General features: G+C 42.0%; 1 protein-coding gene across 2 annotated transcripts in view; it reads left to right on the top strand.

The window, feature by feature from the left end:
- SEMA4G (semaphorin 4G) overlaps window positions 1–20,069 on the top strand; it is a 1,755,375-nt gene that overhangs the window by 1,407,578 nt on the left and 327,728 nt on the right. For both annotated transcript variants that reach the window (XM_044056541.1, XR_006362793.1), the window contains exon 11: window positions 11,965–12,187. In XM_044056541.1, the coding sequence (XP_043912476.1) occupies window positions 11,965–12,187 (223 nt within the window). The remainder of the gene's footprint in view (window positions 1–11,964; window positions 12,188–20,069) is intronic.

Below are 20,069 nucleotides of genomic sequence, written 5' to 3'. Positions count from 1 at the left end.
GGACAGCCCAGGTGTAAAGGAGAGTGTACAGCTTCAGTATGCACTTCTGTAATTTTTAAAATGTTTTTCATTCGTCAGTCACAAAATTGTTGAAAAATGGCACTAGCCAAAGGGTATTTGTAGATATGCTGAAACTAGTTGCTGCAGGTTGTGTTTTTTGTTTTAATTAAATAATGCATACATAAAAGGTAATGAGGGACTGAAAATTTTCCATATCAGCTGCTATTTTACAGTTTAGCTAAAGTACAATTTTGAATTATTAAAAAAGAAATGTCAGACACTGTAATTTAATGGTAAAGAAGGTCACCTCAGTCTGAGAGATTGCAGCAGCATAAGAGGACTACGTTCTTCACATCGCTCTCCAGAAATTTAATATTGTGATTGTGAAAAGCAGCGTTTTAGTAAGTTACATATCATTTAAGCATAGCTTAGTAAGTTACATATCATTTAAGCATGGCTAAAGGCACATATTGACTAGTGAAATATAAAGATTCCAGTTAGCAATTGCATGGATTCAGCATGAATCAGCTTTTAATTTTAAATAATTTTACACATTATTTATGCACTACTGCTTACTTGAACTGCCTTGTTTTACTAGACCTGAAACACAAAGAAAACAGTGAAGACCAAATACCACTCCGGAACAGGATGGGTCCAAAAACGAAGACTAGCCACACTGGAGTAATGTCTAAAGTGTTTATTAATCCACAAAAACAAGGTTGATTAAGCGCTCTCATATATGTACTTCATCAGAATCACAAAAATATATAGCATCCAGCACTCTTAAATACCCCACCCTTAAAGCCTTAGCCAATGAAATTAATGAAGGCATTATCCAATCTGTGACATAAAAAGGGCACTTATTAAAATGTAATGTAACCTAACTTTCACCTATACATTCTTCCTAAAAACATTTGATAATGAAAATAGTTAATAATCTACACACTTAACAAATACAAGATATCGAAAATTGTCATATAAATGTATAAAAATATTCAGGTAAGATAGCCTATATGATTGCTTAAATGTTTACACCACATATGATTTCAACTTTAAAGCGCTGGTAATAGATGTACTTCCATTCAGGCCAGGGAAGGTGGTAGCATCCAGCCTTAACTGCCACCTAAGCTCCTTGGTTTCCAAGAGATCTTTCCAAGGCCCCCCCCCCCAAGATCTCTTTGTACACGTTCCAAAACAAAGAAATTGAAGCTATGATCTTTGTGCTCCTCAATGTGCTTGGCCAGTGCATTTTTTGTATCATCATCTTCTCATCATCATCTTCTTTCAGCTGTTCCCATTAGGGGTTGCCACAGCGGATCGTCTGTTTCCATTTCTTCCTGTCCTCTGCATCATGCTCTTTCCACCAGCCGCCTGCATGTCCTCTCTCACCACATCCATAAACCTTATCTTAGGTCTCCCTCTTTTCCTCTTACCTGGCAGCTCCATCCTAAGCATCTTTTTTCCCAATATACCCAGCATCCCTCCTCAGCACCAAACCAATGCAATCTCGCCTCTCTTGCTTTGTCTCCAAACTGTCCAACCTGAGCTGACCCTCTAATATACTGATTCCTAATCCTGTCCATCCTAGTCGCACCCAGTGCAAATCTTAACATCTTTAACTCTGCCACATCCAGCTCTGACAACTGCCTTTTCGTCAATGCCACCGTCTCCAACCCATATAACATAGCTGGTCTCACTACTACCCTCTTGTAGACCTTCCCTTTCACTCTTACTGGTACCCGTCTGTCACAAATCACTCCTGACACACTTCTCCACCCATTCCACCCTGCCTGTACTATCTTTTTCACCTCTCTTCCACACTCACCATTACTCTGAACTGTTGATCCCAAGTACTTAAACTTATCCACCTTTACCAGCTCTACTCCCTGCATCCTCACCATTCCTCTACTCTCCCTCTCATTTACACGTATATATTCTGTTCTAGCCCTGCTGACCTTCATTCCTCTCCTCTCTAAAGCATATCTCCACCTCTCCAGGGTCTCCTCAACCTGGTCCCTACTCTCAGTGCATATCACAATGTCATCTGCAAACATCATAGTCCACGAGGCCTCTTGTCTAATCTCATCTGTCAACCTGTCCGTCACCACTGCAAATAAGAAAGGGCTCAGAGCTGATCCTTGATGTAATCCCACCTCCATTTTAAACGTATCTGTCACTCCCACCGTAGTCCTCACCAATGTCACACTACCCTTGTACATATCCTGTACCACTCTTACATACTTCTCTGCCACTCCCGACTTCCTCATACAATACCACAACTCCTCTCTAGGCACCCTGTCATATGCTTTCTCTAAGTCCACAAAGACACAATGCAACTCCTTCTGACCTTCTCTGTATTTCTCCAACAACACTCTCAGAGAATAAATTGCATCTGTAGTGCTTTTTCCTGGCATGAAACCATACTGCTGATCACTAATCATCACCTCCCTTCTTAACCTAGCTTCCACTACTCTTTCCCATAACTTCAAGCTGTAATTGATCAATTTTATCCCTCTGTAGTTACTGCAGCTCTGCACATCACCCTTATTCTTAAAGATAGGTACCAAAACACTTTTTTCTCCACTCCTCAGGCATCCTCTGACTTTCCAGAATTTCATTAAACAATCTGGTTAAAAATTCCACTGCCATTTCTCCTAAGCACCTCCATGCTTCCACTGGTATGTCATCTGAGCCAACAGCCTTTCCATTCTTCATCCTCTTCATAGCTGTCCTTACTTCCTCCTTGCTAATCTGCTTCACTTCCTGATTCACTATCCCCACATCATCCAACCTTCTCTCTCTCTCATTCTTTTCATTCATCAGCCCTTCAAAGTACTCTTTCCATCTACTCAACACACTCTCCTCACTTGTAAGTATGTTTCTCTCACTGTACTTTATCACCCTTACCTGCTGCACATCTTTCCCAGCTCTGTCCCTCTGTCTAGCCAATCGGTACAGGTCCTTTTCTCCCTCTTTAGTGTCCAGTCACTCATACAACTCTCCATATGCCTTAGCCTTCGCCACCTCTCTCTTTGCCATGCGCCTCATCTCCTTACACTCATGTCTACTTTCTTCATCTCTGACAATCCCACTTCTTCTTCGCCAGCCTCTTCCTCTGTATACTCTCCTGTATTTCCTCATTCCACCACCATGTCTCCTTGTCCTCCTTCCTCTGTCCAGATGTCACACCAAGCACCTTTCTAGCAGTCTCTCTTACTAGCTCTGCTGTAGTTACCCAGCTATTCGGTAACTCTTCATTGCCTCCCAGTGCCTGTCTTAACTCTTCCCTGAACTCCACCTCACAATCACCCTTTTTTAACTTCCACCATTTAATCCTTGGCACTGCTATCACACTCCTCCTCCTCTTCTTGATCACCAACGTCATCCTACAGACCACCATTTTATGCTGCTTAACTACACTTTCCCCAGTCACCACTTTACAGTCTCCAATCTCCTTCAGACTGGCCCTCCTACATAGGAAGTAATCCACTTGTGTGCATCTTCCTCCACTGTTGTACATCACCCTATGCTCCTCCCTCTTCTTAAAATACGTATTCACCACAGCCATGTCCATCCTTTTTGCAAAATCCACAATCATCTGACCTTCTGCATTCCTCTCCTTAACACCATGCCTACCCATCACTTCCTCATCCCCTCTGTTCACTTCACCAACATGCCCATTGAAGTCCGCTCCAATCACTAGTCTCTCACCCTTGGGTACACTCACCAACACTTCATTCAACTCACTCCAAAATTTTTCTTTCTCATCCATCGCACACCCAACTTGTGGAGCATATGCACTAACAACATTCATCATTACACCATCAATTTCAAGCTTCATAAACATCACTCTATCAGACACTCTCTTCACCTCCAAAACACTCTTGGCATACTGTTCCATTAGGATAACCCCTACCCCATTTCCTCTGCCATCCACACCATGATAGAACAATTTGAACCCACCTCCTATACACTTGGCCTTACTTCCCTTCCATCTGGTCTCTTGCACGCACAATATATCAACCTTCCTTCTCTCCATCATATCAGCTAGCTCTCTTCCTATACTAGTCATACTGCCAACATTCAAAGTTCCTACCCTCAGTACTACACTCCTAATCTTCCTCCTCTCTTCCTGCCTTCGGGCATGCCTTCCCCCTCCTCTTCTTCTTCGGCCAACAGCACCTGGCCATATAAATAACCCCCAACGAATTAGTTACTGTGAATCCTTGAAAAAAATAGTAAAATGGTTTACTGTTACCCTGTCTCCTTCCATAACCATTTTGCATTGGGCACAGTTGCCACATTTATAGGTTTCCCCATTTTTTACTGGTATGTTCCATCCCAAAATCAAACATGCCCTGCTATGGGTTTTTCAAATTTTTCCCCTCCTGAAAATCACCTGGGGTTTGCTGTTTGCCACCGTGCTCAATTCCTTAAAGTTGGAAAAAATATACCAGTGTTTGTAAATAATATTTCTAATGTGGGCGGCCTCATTGCAGTATTGAGAAATTAAAGCTCCCTGTAAATCCAATCCTTTGTTGGTGTCATTTTTCCTGAAGGTCATGGGAACAAATAAGGGGAGTAATGTCTCCTATTTCCCTTTTAGTTTTAATATCCGTGCACACCTGGGATTCCATCTCTGCAGGGTAACCTCTACCAAAAAACATGAGGCTCATCTTTTCACATTCTTTGATAAAGGTTACCCAGCTTGATACCATGCGGGCCAGACGAATAAACTGCCCCGTAATGATCCCAAATTTTTGATGTTGGGGATGGTTGCTTTCAAAATGCAATATACTATTGCTATAAGTAAGTCTGCGATAGATAGTGCTAACCCATCTCTTGTTCAGGGAGTCTTTGGACAAGGTAACATTTAGGTAATTCATATTTGAGATATTATATTGATAAGTAAAATTTAGAAAAGAGGTAGAGGCATTTAAAACTTCATGAACCCCTCAATTTCACCAACATCCCTATCTCACACTATAAAAATATCATCCAAAAATCGGAGATATAAGCTCCAAGGTCTTCTTTCAAAGCATGGGAATAGGATGGGTCTCTCCCGTTGGAACAGTACAATGTTGGCAAAAATGGGGGCACATGAAGCCCCCATTGCCACCCCCTTTTGTCTGTAATACTGACCTTCCAAGTAAACAAAATTGTATTTTAGTACCAGTTCCATGCACAAAAGAAGAACATTAACAGTATTGTGGTTTAGGCAGGTATATTCGCACAAAAAATCATGGAACCATTCTAACCCAACATTATTTGGAATGGTGTTAAACAATTCAACCACATCAGTCGTTACGAAAGTGCTTTGTTTGTTGTATTCAACATTTTTTATTTTTATAAGAAAATCCCAGGAGTCCTTGCAGATATGATCAAAAGACCCTAGGCAATCCTTTAAAATAATCTCAACATACTTTCCCAGGGGGTGGGTTTTGGATTTCCTTGCATTGACTGTAGGCCTCATTGGTGGATCAGTGGTACTTTTGTGTATCTTTGGTATACTAAAGATGCATGGTACCACTGGATACTTGACTTGGAAATTATCAGAAATGTTGAATGTGATTTCACCTTCATCCAACATATCTTACAAGTAAACGTCAATGCGCTTATAGGCCAAATTCATAATGTTAATGGAAGTTCCCTCATACATATCACTATTATTAACATGGCCTGACATTTTTTATATGTATTCTACCTTGTTCATAATAACCACCCCACCCCCTTTGTCGGGTTTCATAACCCTAAGTTGCTTGTTATTGGAAAGTTGTTTCAATAAACATGACTCCACAGCAGTCCCCCCGGACATCACCACAGGAGCCCTTCCCCACTAGGCCCCTAAACTCAAATTTCACCAGTTTTTCAAAAATAATCAATGGCAGGGGTAGGGGTGGATTAAAATACTACTTCTCCTAATCACATCCCTCACTTCTCCACCCCCTTCTTGGTACAAAATCTTGAAATTGAGTTTTCTGAGAAAAAGTTTTATGTCAGTCAAAAGGCTATTGATCCTACAATTAGCTGAAGGGACAAAAGTTCCCCCCTACTCAACAATTCAGCATGTTCTGTGTTGCAACAAACATCACTATAATTATAAAGTACAAAATCACCTGTTTTATTACTAATAGATCTCAAAATAAGAGATCTCAGGGGGGAGACCTTGGGAAGGTCTCTTAGAAACCAAGGCTCTTAGGTGGCAGCTAAGACCGGATGCTACCACCTTCCCTGGCCTGAATTAAAGTACGTCTGTTACCAGTGTTTTAAAGTTGAAATCATATGTGGTGTAAACATTTAAGCAATTATGTAGGCTATCTTACCTGAATATTGTTTTATATTTTTATGTATTTATGTACTTACACATTTATACATTTTTATGACAATTTTAGATATCTTGTATTTGTTAAATGTGTAGATTGTTAACTATTTTCATATCAAATGTTTTTAGGGAGAATGTATAGGTGAAAGTTAGGTTACATACATTTTTATAACTACCCTTTTTTCTTTTTTATGTCATAGATTGGATAATGCCTTCATTAATTTAATTGGATAAGGCTTTAAGGGTGGGGTATTTAAGAGTGCTCGATGCTATATGTTTTTGTGATTCTGATGAAGTACATATACGAACGTGCTTAAACAACTTTGTTTTTGTGGATTAATAAACACTTTGGACATTACTCTAGTGTGGCTGGTCTTCATTTTTGAACCCATCCTGTTCCTAAGTGGTATTTTGTTTTACTAGACGTTTGTTCTATTCTTTGTATAATTTTTACTGACTTGTTTTATGTCATCTGTGTTTAATGCCTGCAAATGGCTTAGAATTTAAACGCACATAAACTTGAACTATATCCCTGAAACATTTAATGTGATATCAGTCTTTGTTCATTCTTGATGAATGGGACACAGTTCCGATCCTCGGGACTGGCTCGGCCGTTATACAGCTCGTGCTAGCCAAAAAAACTCTTGAGCTAAGACTCTATCCACAATCTGTCAATTCAGCTCTTGTTTTGCTGGTCTGATAACAAGATGCGCCAGCCAATACTCTCCAGCTAAGTGCTTCAGTTTTATTTTATTTTCCTTAAGTCATAGGTTCAATACTTTTAAGTAGTTTCCTTTTTCTGTTGGGTTATTTTTAGTGCATGTGAATTACCTGTCTACCCTTCGTACCAAACGGTACTTTGTATAACCATTGTTGGTAATTTCCCCTCCCTTTTACCTTTTAGGTAATCTCCTTCCATACCATCACTGGTATTTCCCTCCTGTACCATTTTTGGTATTTCTCCCTACCATTGTTGGAAGCTTTCTTCTCTGTCCTTTCATTGTGTGTGTGTGGTGTGTGAACTTTTCTTCAAATGGTGGAAAAGCAGAAAAGCATGTTGGGCTTCAAATAGTGCCAGGATTGTAGAAGAAAGATGCCCAATTCAGACGGGCATCTTTCATGTGTATATTGCTTGGGTGCACCCCATTTGGAAATGTAATTGTAAGATCTGCCAAGGCTTTACCACTAGAACATTGGGAGAATGCAGAAATAAATTGATTCTGAAGTGAATGTTAAAATCCTCCTTTGAGGAAGGCCACAAGTCTATACTCAGAGAAGTCTGTGTTCTTGAAGGCTTTTGGTGCTCACCCATCTACTTAATGGGTGACCCACCTGCTGACAAACTTAAACTAATCCTGCAATGGGCATGGAAGGCTCCTGATTCCATAGAGCCAGTTCCCTAGAGGCCAAACAAAATTTTTATCATCCCCAGATCAACCACATTGGGGAAAGGGTTTAGCAGTATATGCCATGGTGGTAGCTGCAGTTGCCACCAAAAAGGAACTTGCTGAGGAGAGTTCTACTGTCCACCCTCCAAACCAAGAGTCTCAGACGATGGAAAGGTTTGGGAAGTGGGTCTGTGTGTCATTGACCTTCGCTCTTAAGTCCTTGAATTTCATGGCAGACTTCACTAGACTCCAAAGGGATCTGATAAAGGAGCTTTCAGGTAGCCTCGCCTGAGCTGTGTCATGACGAGGTGTGGGATAAGGCTGCCTCTCAGTTTGCCATACTGGAGTTTACATCGAACTCATCCATGCAGCTCATCACTCATGGAGCCAAGGGAACGACCAGGGCAGCAGGTGTAGACGTTGCCGTAAGGTGCCACACCTGGATGCATTTGTTTGACTTTGTGGAACCTTTCAAGTCTTCCTTTGTCAATGCCCCTATTGACGGATCTTCTTGGTTGGCCCCAAAGTCAGAGACATACTAGCCAGGTACGAAAAAGATGGAAAGACCCTTTCTGCTATGGGCTTTCATTTTTCTACTCAGCAGTCCAATTCTAGGAATCAGAGGAGTGGGAAAATGTGGTTCAAAAAGTCCCAAGTGCCTTTTCAGGACACAAGTGTCAAATACTCCCCTCTGGGCAGAGGGGGGATTCTAATGGAAGATGCCCTCCTCGTGGCACAGGTGTCCTGCGAAATCTGGGCTCCAGAGACTCCCTTCTTTGGACAACCCTACCAGCGCTCCTAAATTGGAGGCCTGATTGCTTACCTCTGGAAGCAGTCGGGGGAAGATTTTCACTGCACCAGACAGCCAGACCTGTTGTTGACAACTTTGGATACTTGGGTGCAGAGAATTATCACCAGATCTTACCACATTTCCTTTACTGTTTTTCCATATCCCCAAAAAGAGTCCCAGATGTTCCACCCAATCAGAGGGACCAAGCAGCAATAAAGTTTCAAAAGCTGCTGGGAAAAAAGAGTTATCCACGAAGTCCCACCAGACCAAAGAAGATCCAGATTTTACTCAGCATTCTTTTTAGTGCCAAAAAAGACAGGGGACTGGAGACCAATTTTAGATCTCAGCCTTCTGAACAAGTTCATTCAGCAAACAAAATTCCGTATGATCACTGATTAGTCCATTCTTCCCTTTCTAGAGGAAAACTATTGGATGTGCTGTATAGACCTTCAGGACGCATTTTACCACATAAAGATGGACAAGCACTCCAGAAGGTTTCTCCGCTTCCAGCTGGGAGCCAGTCAGTAGAGTGCTGCCTTTCGATCTCACCACAGCCCCTAAGATGTTCATCAAATGCATGGCAGTGGTAACAGCTCACTTGAGGCTACACAGATTCCGACTGTTTCCATACCTAGACAACTGGCTCCTCACCACCCCTACCAGGCGTCTACTGCTTCAAGCCACAAACTTCATATTGCATCTTTTCCAGTCCTTGGGCTTTACGATCAACAGAGAGAAGTCGCAGTTGACCCCAACAGAAGATCTAGAATTTATAGGAGCATACTTCAATACAATTTCTTGTGTAGCTTCTCTCCCTCTACACAGACTACAAAAAATAAGATCACAAGTACAATTCATCATATTCGAAGACAAAGTTCCAGCTCTTCTTGTCCTCCAAGCCCTAGGATCAACAGCAGCGACTATAATCTTAGTGCCCCTGGCAAGGTTTCATATGAGACTGCTTCAAATGGCTCTTAGCTGCGCAATGGTTGATAGTGATGCACCCGATGTCTTGTCCGATCTTGATAACAAACCACTGCAAGCAGGATCTATCCTGTTGGATGAAGTCAGAGGAAAATTTATGGGGCTGCACCTTCACTCCCTTTCTGCCCATGGCCATAGTGACCATGGATGCTTCCAAAAGTCAGGTGGGGACATTATCAGGGAAGAGCAGTTTAACACACTTGGTCCCTGCAAGAGGCCAATCTGCACATCAGTGTCCTGGAGTTGAGGGCAGTGCTTCTAGCATTGCAAGCCTTTCAGTCTTGCCTTTCAGTCTTTCCTTCCTTCAGGGATGGTTGCATTTCAGTCAGACATGTCAGTAGTCTGGTACATCAACAGACAAGGCAGAACCAGATCTTATCCCCTTTGCTGGGAAGTTGTTAGGATATGGCAATGGACAATCTCTTCCAACCGCTTTCTAATAGCAATGCATATCCTGGGAAGCTTCAACGTGATAGCAGGCAAACTGAGCATATGCATCCTCCTGCTTCAAGAGTGGTCTCCCCATCCCAAGATAACGATGAAAACTTTTCAACATTGGGGCCAGCCTTGCTGTGACCTCTTTGCCCCAGTAAACAACAAATGCAGCAGCTATTTTGCCTTAATTCCCCCGCAGGGGGAGTCCATGACAGATGCACTTCTCCTCAATTGGCCCCCAGGTCTACTTTCTTTCCCCCATTCCCTCTCATTCACTTGTTCTTGAAGAAAGCCCAAAGGTTGAGATGCAAGGTGATACTTATTGCACTCTTTTGGCCCTATCAAGTCTGGTTCCCCTTTCTTTTGGGCTCAACTGATTCACCGTCCTTGGATTCTGGACCCAGTTCCAGACCTGCTGTCTCACCTGCAGGGATTGGTGCATCCCAACCTTCACAGTCTCAAGTTGATGGCTGGGTATCTCCAATTCCATTAATTGCCTAGCAGAACAGATTACCCTCCTCAGTACAGAAACTCCTTCTGGCTTCTCATAAACTGTCCACCAGGAAACTCTATCTTAGCAAATAAAAGAATTTTCAATTTGGGTACGTAAAAATAACGTAGGTCCTTTTTCAGCACCTATTGACAAGGTCTTGAATTTCTGGCTTCATTGTTTGATCAAGGAGCTTCCGCTTCCACCATCAAGGTCCAATTAGCAGCCATGTCCAATTTCCACAATGGGTTTGACGATTATACCTTAATTTTCCACCATTTATACAAAGATTCTCTTAAAGGCACCTTATGTTTAAAGCCACCTTTTAAGGATCCTATAGCTCCATGGGATTTGACCCTAGTAGTACTACAATCTTTAGTACTCCAGCCCTTTGAGCCAGCAGCTACTTGTGATCTTAAGCTCCTGTCATGGAATACTCCTTTTCTGGTGGCTGTCACTTCTGCCAAGAGAGTTTCTGAATTGCAGGGGTTATGTGTGGAGCATCCTTATATGATTTTCCATAGGGATAGGGATAGGGTTTCATTGAGAACCAACCCTTCCTTTCTACCTAAGGTGGTCTCAGAATCTAATATTAAGCAGACTGTTGATTTGCCTGTCTTCTTTCCCAATTTTTCAAATAAAGGTGAATATTGCTTGCATTTACTAGATGTTAGCAGACAGTTAAATTTTTATCTTGACAGAAACAAACAGTCTAGAAAAGTGGATCAAGTGTTTGTGTACTTTTCAGGTTCAACTTTGGGTAAACCTGTCTCGAAAGTTACCTTATCAAAATGGCTTAGGTATTGTGTTACTTTTATTTACAGTCATAATAACCGCAAGTTGCCAGTTAAAGTGCATTCCACCAGATCTGTATCCACTTCAGCTGTTTTCCATTCCAAGGCATCCAGTGAAGAAATATATGCAGCCACAACATGAGCTACTCCCCATACCTTTATCACTCATTGCAAATTGGATGTGGTCTCCAATGAAGAGTGTCTTTCGGCTCAGTGATGCTCAGGAATATCTTTCCATAGGGCCAACCAGAACCTAAAGCAGCTGAGGACTCTGTCACATTCATCAAGAATGAATGAAGATTGGCAGAATCAGATAAAGAAGTTATGTTCTTACCGTAACGTTCCATCGGTGTTGTCGATCTTCATTCATTCTTTGCATCTCTCCCTCCTGCCCCCTCCTATGGACTTTTGGAGGTTTGGACATTAGTTCTGGGAGCTTCTAGGTTTCACCTTAGACATGGCTTCAATCTTTTTGTAGTTGGCTGCAGACTCGATCTGAGGTGATAGAGAGAGGGGCATTGTGGGTAGTGTCTTAACTAGAGAGTTTTTTTGGCTGGCGCTAGCTGTATAATGGCCAAGGCATTTCCGAGGATCTGGAGTGAGTTCCATTCATTAAGAATGAATGAAGATTGACAGTACAGATGGAACGTTATGGTAAGAACATAACTGATTTTTTTTTTATTTTCTTTTGGCTATTTTTTTTTTCCTTTTTCTTTCATTGTGCAGGTTTTTGAATTAAAATTTACATTTTTCTTTTATAGTGTATTACAAATGAACTTAGGATGAAAGGGCAGAATACATCCAAAGACCTTCCAGATAAGGTGTTGGGATTCCAAAAGCTGCACCCCTTGATGTATGATGAGGTAAAACCTATAGAAGATAGACCACTGCTGCTGAAAAAGAATGCGCTGTACACTCGGATTGCAGTGGACCAAGTGATGGCTCTAGATGGTCAAGAGTATGATGTAATGTTTATTGGAACAGGTAACTGAGTCATGAATATATTACATATGAAGCACATTTTTATGTATCGGGTGCTGGTGTGTGCATGAATGTTCATCGTGTTTCACTGTTGCAGTCATTACACTTGGGTTATCCTGCTGGCAGGCTGCCCTCAGTCGACCTGAATTCCAAAGTCTAGGTCCGGCGTCGGTTGCTGTCGCCTCTTCCCTGACATCAGTGCATCTGGGGTATAAAAGATGCAGCCGACGCCATTTTCTTCAGTCTTTCTTGCCGCGCGGTGCCCAAAGCAAAAACAGTTCGCAAGTGCCAGTCGGCCGACTCCTGAGATTTTCGAATTTGAATTTCAGATCCGAAGTCGTCAATGAAGCTAAGTACCCCCATTGGGGAAACTTTTTCTTGCTCCAGACCAATGTCAGTAAAAGTTAACAATTGTATTTCTTGTGGGAAGCAAATACCTCATAAGGATTTTCATTCTTATTGTATTCCTTGCCTAGGCCCTGACCACGACGTTGCTAGTTGTCGGTTTTGTGCTAGATTCAACCAACGCACTATTAAGCGTCAGTTCGATTTTGCTTTACATTATTTTGGCTGAAGGTTTAACTATATAATGCCGTCAGAACAACTGACGACTGGAGTTCATAAAAAACACAAAGACAAAGAAAAGGACAGGTATCCGAGGTCCAAAACTGACGACGAAGCCTCTTCTAGGCCAGTCGCCGTTTTGCCAGTTCTCATTGAGGTGCATTCGCAGCCCCTGACGCTCGCTACCTCAGAGCCACAGGCCGCTGACGACTCATACGTGGAGCCAGCTAGGCCTCTGGATACTCAAGGTATTGGACACTCAGAAACTATTCCCTCAGATGGGTCCGGAGCTGCTGGGCAGGTATCGGCTTCTGAGGGTGTTTTCACACCTACACAGTTATATGTAAAGCCTACTTCAGCTTCCAAAGCAAAGACTAAAGCAGTTCTAAAGACAAAGAAACAAGTACAGCATTCTCCTGGACAGACTTCCATGCCTAAAAAACAGATGCTCAAAATGGCCGAAGACCTAATTACCTTGATCAGGGGTTCCCATCCCTCCCTGACAAGAGGCCTAGGCAAGAGACAGAATATGAATCTTCAGATCAGGTTTCCATTTCCTCTGACTCCTCTTCTGAACAGGAAGACTCTCTTCCTCCTTAGGAGGATGCTGATGCTGAAGAATCTATCCCTTCAGCCTCTCCGCCTGAGGATTATTCTTTTGGGGAAACCCTGCATACTATGAGGGAGCACTTCCACTGGGAGAGCCAGGACTACTCAGAATCTAAGAAAAGGCTTAGAGATTTTCTTTTATTACCTCAACACAGGCCTCTGGCTATTCCTCCTGTGTTAGACATTGTAGATTATGTATTTTCAGAGTCCTGCCTTTCTCCTGACTCTTTACCCTCTGCCCCTGTTAAACCAGACAGATACTACAGGGTTCCAGATTCACATAAATTTCTTTATAAAAACCCTGCTGCTGACCCAGAAACTATTTCTCAGGGTCCCAAAAGGGCCAAGGCTACTACAGCAAAAAACCCTATCCCCTCTGATAGGGATTCAAGGGCACTAGACAGATGGGGAAAAAAGGTTTACACTTCTGCTACTTTGGCTGTGAGGGCTTTAAATTGTCAATTTCATATGCTTAAATATCAGCAATACTTAATGTCACTGCTAAAACAGAAAATGTTGTCAAATTCTGATTGTGCAGAAAATAAGGAAATGCAGGATTTATTGCATGCAGCTGAACAAGTGGGAAAGTATACATTGCAATATGGTTTTGATTCTCTGGAGGCCTCTTTTAGGGCTGCAGTTATGGGATCTGTCATTAGGAGGCATGCTTGGTTAAAGGAACAGAATCTGCCTGATCATGTTAAAGCAAAATTATTAGATGCTCCATTACAGCATTATACTTTATTTGGTGTAAAAGCAGAGGAAGTGTTGAAGAAAATGGAGAACAAAGCGAAATCTCTGCAAACAGTAAAGGATTTCTTACAGGTACAGTCACCCAGATTTAGCAGGAACTGGCCTACAAAGAATTGGTCATTTCCAGTGTCAGACAGACCACAAAGAGGCAGATACAAATGCCCCAGAAGCAGATCCCAGCCCCAGGGCTCATACAGGCCTAAACAGTGGGACGCTTCTACCTCCAAAAGCGGATACGACAAATCACAGCCATACAGGAAACAGTCCCAATGACTTTCGTCTGCCAGCACCAAACACTTATCTTTTGGTAGCCCCCTTAGGGGGAAAACTAGCACTTTTTTTCTCAAAATTGGCACATGATCACCCAGGACAAATGGGTCTTGAATATAGTGTCCCAGGGCTACAGGTTCCACTTTCACACCCTGCCAAGGGCAAAGGGTATGCCAGACCTGCCACACAATCAATGTGCAGAGGCACAAAAACAAGTTTCATCCCTCATGGACATGAGGGCCATTCAGCAAGTACCACAGCAAGAGCAGGGACAATGATTTCACTCAAGACTTTTCTTGGTACCCAGAAAGGACAAAGCCTGGAGACCAGTACTGGATCTGTCTATTCTAAATACATTTCTGGACATCCCAAAATTTAAAATGTTGACTCTGCAGCAGCTTCTGCCCATGCTGGGCAAGAAGGCTTGGCTTGTAACTTTGGACCTCAAAGAGGCATACCTGCATATCCCAGTCAGACAATCTTGCAGTAGATACCTCAGATTCATAGCTGGCTCAATGCACTACTAATTCTCTGCACTGCCCTGTGGCTTATCTACTGTGCCCAGGGTCTTCACAAAATGCCTGGCACCAGTATTGCATTTTGCAGACAAAGAGGAATTCAAATATATCCTTACTTGGACGATTGCCTTATTCAAGCACAGAACAAGGACATTCTACTAAAGCATCTGGCGTTTGTAAAAAGATTATTAATTTGCCTAGGGTACACAGTAAACAAAAATGAATCAAAACTAGTACCCTGTCAAGAGATAATATTCCTGAGTGCAAGCTGAAATACAACTGCCCAGATGGCTTATCTCACGCCAAACAAAGGCAACTGACTTCTTACTTTTCAAATGTTGGCAACAAAGACCCAGTTATCTGCAAGAAAAATTCTGCAGGCCTTGGGCTTCATGGCATCCTGCAGTCTGCTAATTCCATATGCCAGACTGCATATGAGGAAACTACAGTGGTATCTAAAAAGTGTTTGGACTCAACATTGTCACAGTCTGGAAACATTAATTACCCTCATTCCTTGCCTGCAGCAGGAGTTTCAATGGTGGGCACAGGCCTGTCACCACAACAAGGGACAGCCATTCACCCTACCCACTGCCAGGCAGTCAATAACAACAGATGCATCAGATTATGCCTGGGGGGCCCACATGGCAGGAAAATGTATTCAGGGCTCATGGCCCACAAGACAAATGCATCTTCATATCAATCAAAAAAGATGCTAGCTGTTCAAAATGCACTGACAGCTTTCAGGGATCTACTTCATCCAGGACAACTACTGATAAGGACGGACAATACAACAGTCATGTGGTACATAAACAAGCAGGGAGGTGCACATGCCTACCCCCTCTGCCAACAAGCCATGACTTTGTGGGACACAGCATTGACTTATCAAGTATACCTGCAAGCACAATTCCTGCCAGGAAAGAAAAATACTCTGGCAGACAAACTAAGCAGAAAGCTCACGGATCCCCACGAGTGGAAACTGGATCCACAAGTCTTCAGCATGATAACAAAGAAATGGAGATGCCCAGACATAGATCTGTTTTCCTCCCCTCACAACTGCCAACTACAGACATTCTGCACAAGGACTTATCACAAGCAAGCATGGAAAGTGGATGCTCTGTCATTCAGCTGGAAAACCCTAACAGTGTATGCCTTTCCTCCTCTGCCTCTCCTCCTCAAGGTACTCCTAAAGGTCAGATAAGAGAAGCCGAAAATGATTATGATTGCTCCAGACTGGCCCTGCCAGCACTGGTACCCAACCCTAAAGAATTTGTCTCAAGGCCCAGCCTGGAAATTGCCTCTAATTCCTCACTTACTGACCCAACGAAACAGTCAGATCCTGCACAGCCAACTTAGAACCCTAAATCTGGCAGCATGGCGGATAATGTAGCCATTCCAAACACACCTCTCTCTAAAGCAGACATGGATGTTATTTTGGAGGCCAGGAGGCCCAGTACCAGAAAATCTTATGCAGAAAAATGGAAAAGATTCTATGCTTGGAACCAGGCACAAGGAATTGACACGCTTATACCAAATATTCCTCAGATTTTACAATACCTAACTGAGATGCTGGACAAAGGCCTATCCTTTTCATCAATTAAAATCCATGCTTCTGCCATTTCAGCTCATTACAATACGGAACCACCTATTTTTTCACATCCATCGCTAAGGCAGTACCTCAGAGGGGCCAAAAACATAAGACCCCCAAGGAGAGCACCAATACCTGCATGGGACCTCAACTATGTCTTGGAAAAACTCACGCTGCCGCCGTTTGAGCCAGCCAGTGCAGCTGAAATAAAGTTCTTATCTTGGAAAACAGCTTTGCTCCTAGCAATAACCTCTGCAAGATGAGTCTCAGAGTTACAGGCACTCATGGCTGTGGAACCTTTTATCATTTTCCATCCAGATAGGGTTTCTCTAAGAACGAACCCGACATTTATGCCTAAGGTAGTGTCCGGTGTAGCCCTTAACCAAACCGTTAATTTGCCTACTTTTTATCCAAACCCGCAGAATAAGGGTGAGAGACTCCTGCATTCTTTGGACATACACAGACAGCTACGCTTCTACTTGGACAGAACCAAAGCTTTCAGAAAGACTGAGCAACTCTTAGTGGCATATGCTGCAGGATCACAAGGAAATGCTATCTCAAAACAGACTATTTCAAAATGGATAGGCCACTGCATTCGTTTCTGCTATTCACAACATGGCAAATCAGTGCCTAAGGGCATTAGGCCACATTCAACCAGAGCAGCAGCCACTTCAGCAGCCTTCCTCAGAGGAGTACCAACCAAAGACATTTTAGAGGCTGCAACCTGGAGTTCAGTGCACACTTTTACCAAGCACTACCACTTACCTCTCTACTCTAAATCCAGAGCAGGCTTTGCCACTGCAGTTCTGCAGGGCCTTATAGCCTCTCCTAATCCTATTTAGACCCAGCCACCCAACCTCAGCTTTGGGATTCAACCCAAGTGTAATGACTGCAACAGTGAAACATGATGAACATAGTACAGTTGTATACCTACCATAAATGTAGATGTTCAAGTGTATTCACTGTTGCAGTCCAGTTTACCCACCCACCTTCCCCCTTTTCTTGCTGGGACTTATCTGTAGTTCTCTATCCTATACAACCTATATGGTGTATTTGCTTGTAGATGAAGGAAATGTTTATTTTAGTGCATGCATACTTATTGGCATAATATTTAGTCTACCTATGTGGGGGCACCTGACATCCAGGGCAAGAAAAACTGAAGAAAATGGCGTCGGCTGCATCTTTTATACCCCTGATGCACTGACGTCATGGAAGAGGTGACAGCAACCGACGCCGGACTTAGACTTTGGAATTCAGGCCGACTGCGGGTAGCCTGCCAGCAGGATAACCCAAGTGTAATGACTGCAACAGTGAGTACACTCGAACATCTACATTTATGGTAGGTACACAACTGTACTTTATTAATTTTACCTGTGAAGTGTTTAGATTTTTTTAAAAGCTGTGAATAAAGGAAAATGAAAAAATTATGTCATAAGGCAAGCATACTATAAGTGAGGATTTTATGTCAAATAACGTGAGAGAACTGAGTAATGATTTATTGGACAAAATAGAGACAGGTGAAACTACTGCTCTTAAAAAACTGCCCTCTGGTTTAATTATACACGTTTGTTTCAGAGTACCTCCATTTCTTATCTTCCAGTAGTCATATTACTTATCAAATAAATCTTCATATACTTAGAGCCAGTGTGGTGTTAGAAACAGCAGTATGCAGAGTAAAATGTTATAGGTTCCATGAATATATGCTTGTATTAGATATCCAAACTTTATTAATGGTTGAGCGCTTTCATCCATGTGTAATGTAACAGGACTTCAGAAGAAATTATAACACCCTAACTTTCCCTTATATATACTTAAAAACAATTAAGCAATTCAAACCTAATTAGCTAATAGGTTTGAATTGCTTAATTGCTTAATTGTATTCATTTAAGTGCATTGCTTAATTGTATTCATTTAAGTGTATATAAGGGGAGGTGAGGGTGTTATAATTTGTTCTGAAAAAGTCCTGTTACATTACACACGGACAAAAGCGTTCAACCATTAATAAAGTTTGGATATCTGGTTGCAACAAGAGTCTTCCTCTTCATTTTTACATTGTTGGTGTTCAATTTTGGTTACCATGTCTATTTATGGTATGGAAGTAGCCTTGTGGATGCTGTATGAGTAATAGTTCGAGTTCTGACCTGTTTCCCACCCTGTTCTTTTCTCTTTTCCATCCTTTTCTTCTTCCACATTTAAACTGTGTCATGGGTGACTGTTGGCGCTGGGAGGAAAGTATATTACAACTTTATATGCCCAGTTACATAAAGGGATAACCTTTCGTCCTTACACTTCCTTTTTTATTTGCACATTTCTGGGTTTATTCCTGTAGTTGTCACCCTCTTTTCTCTTCTGTCTTGTTTTATCCAGAAGACAAACCTGAGGAGAAAGAATATTTTGGGAGATGCATGTTGTTGCTTAATTATGATGAGGTTTTGGAGAACTTTGCATCATTTAGGTGCTAAGTCTTGACAATGAGTGATTTTCTATCTCTGAATTTTTCTTTTAGTGTGGTACCTTGAGGCACTAAACTCAATGATAAATAATGGTGGGGTTGCACGCGGGTGCATATAGTTACTTTATCTACTTTATATAAGTTAATTTTCTCCTGGCCATGAACAGCAGCATATTTTTGAAATAATGGAATCACCCGCTTTGTCTCCTATATATAAAAACTAGGTTTGGTATCTTAAGTATATAGAAGGGCAAGAGGTTCATCTCTGCCACCTTGGGACTTCATTCATTAATTATCCCTCTTGCCCCATGTTTCATTCCTTTCCTGGTATACCCCTGGAAAAACTGTCTGAGGTGCCTGAACCTGCTGTCAAGGCTTTCATGTGTCTTTCTATAATTTTGTAAGACAGCGTGCACAGGGTAACATGGCTTAGGCTGTGCTTAGACAGGGTGTCCTGGATGCCTTCTTCTTAGATGATGTCCTATTTGCCTCAGGCCTTCCAAAACCTGGTAAAGTACCTTCAAAAGAGTAGATGGTGGTGGTGTCTTACTGTGTTTAGTGAAGCTGGCTACTTTCATGAGTTGTTCCAAAAGTCTTATAATTAAAACTGCTAAATTGTAAAATAAAGGTAGTTAATTAGATGATGCAGTTTTTAGTGTATCGAATAATAAAGGTGGCATTTACCGATTGGTAATGTAAGAAATGGGGAGTGCCGCTGAATTTGAGAATTTTTGTGAAGTGAGTCAAAACTCAGAGCAGGGATGCAGTGCTGCTTCACAATCACTGGGCAGAGTTACAGCAAACTGATATGGTTAGATGTAGCAAAAGTGAAAGAGTTTGGAAGCAATAGTCAAGTTATATAATTTCACTGGATTGTTTGCAGTGTGCTTGAAATGTTTTGAAATTGCTGGAGTGGAAGATATAGAATTGCTACATTATTACAACTAGCTGTGAGACTTGATAAATGCAAAATATTTTGAGATTAGGGATAAGGTACCATTGATCGGAATCAATGATAAGCTAAGGAGGTGAAATCTGAGATTACATGGAGTTTTGGTAGGTGAAGAAGTTACAGATTTAAAGGACTGCATGAAAACCAAAATGATGGAATGGACAGGTTTTTCAAAAGATTAA

This window comes from Protopterus annectens, chromosome 14.part0 (genome assembly GCF_019279795.1).
Source record: "Protopterus annectens isolate FY-2018-M chromosome 14.part0, PAN1.0, whole genome shotgun sequence".
Classification (NCBI taxonomy): Eukaryota; Metazoa; Chordata; order Ceratodontiformes; family Protopteridae; genus Protopterus; species Protopterus annectens.
This window is presented reverse-complemented; position numbering and strand designations above follow the sequence as displayed.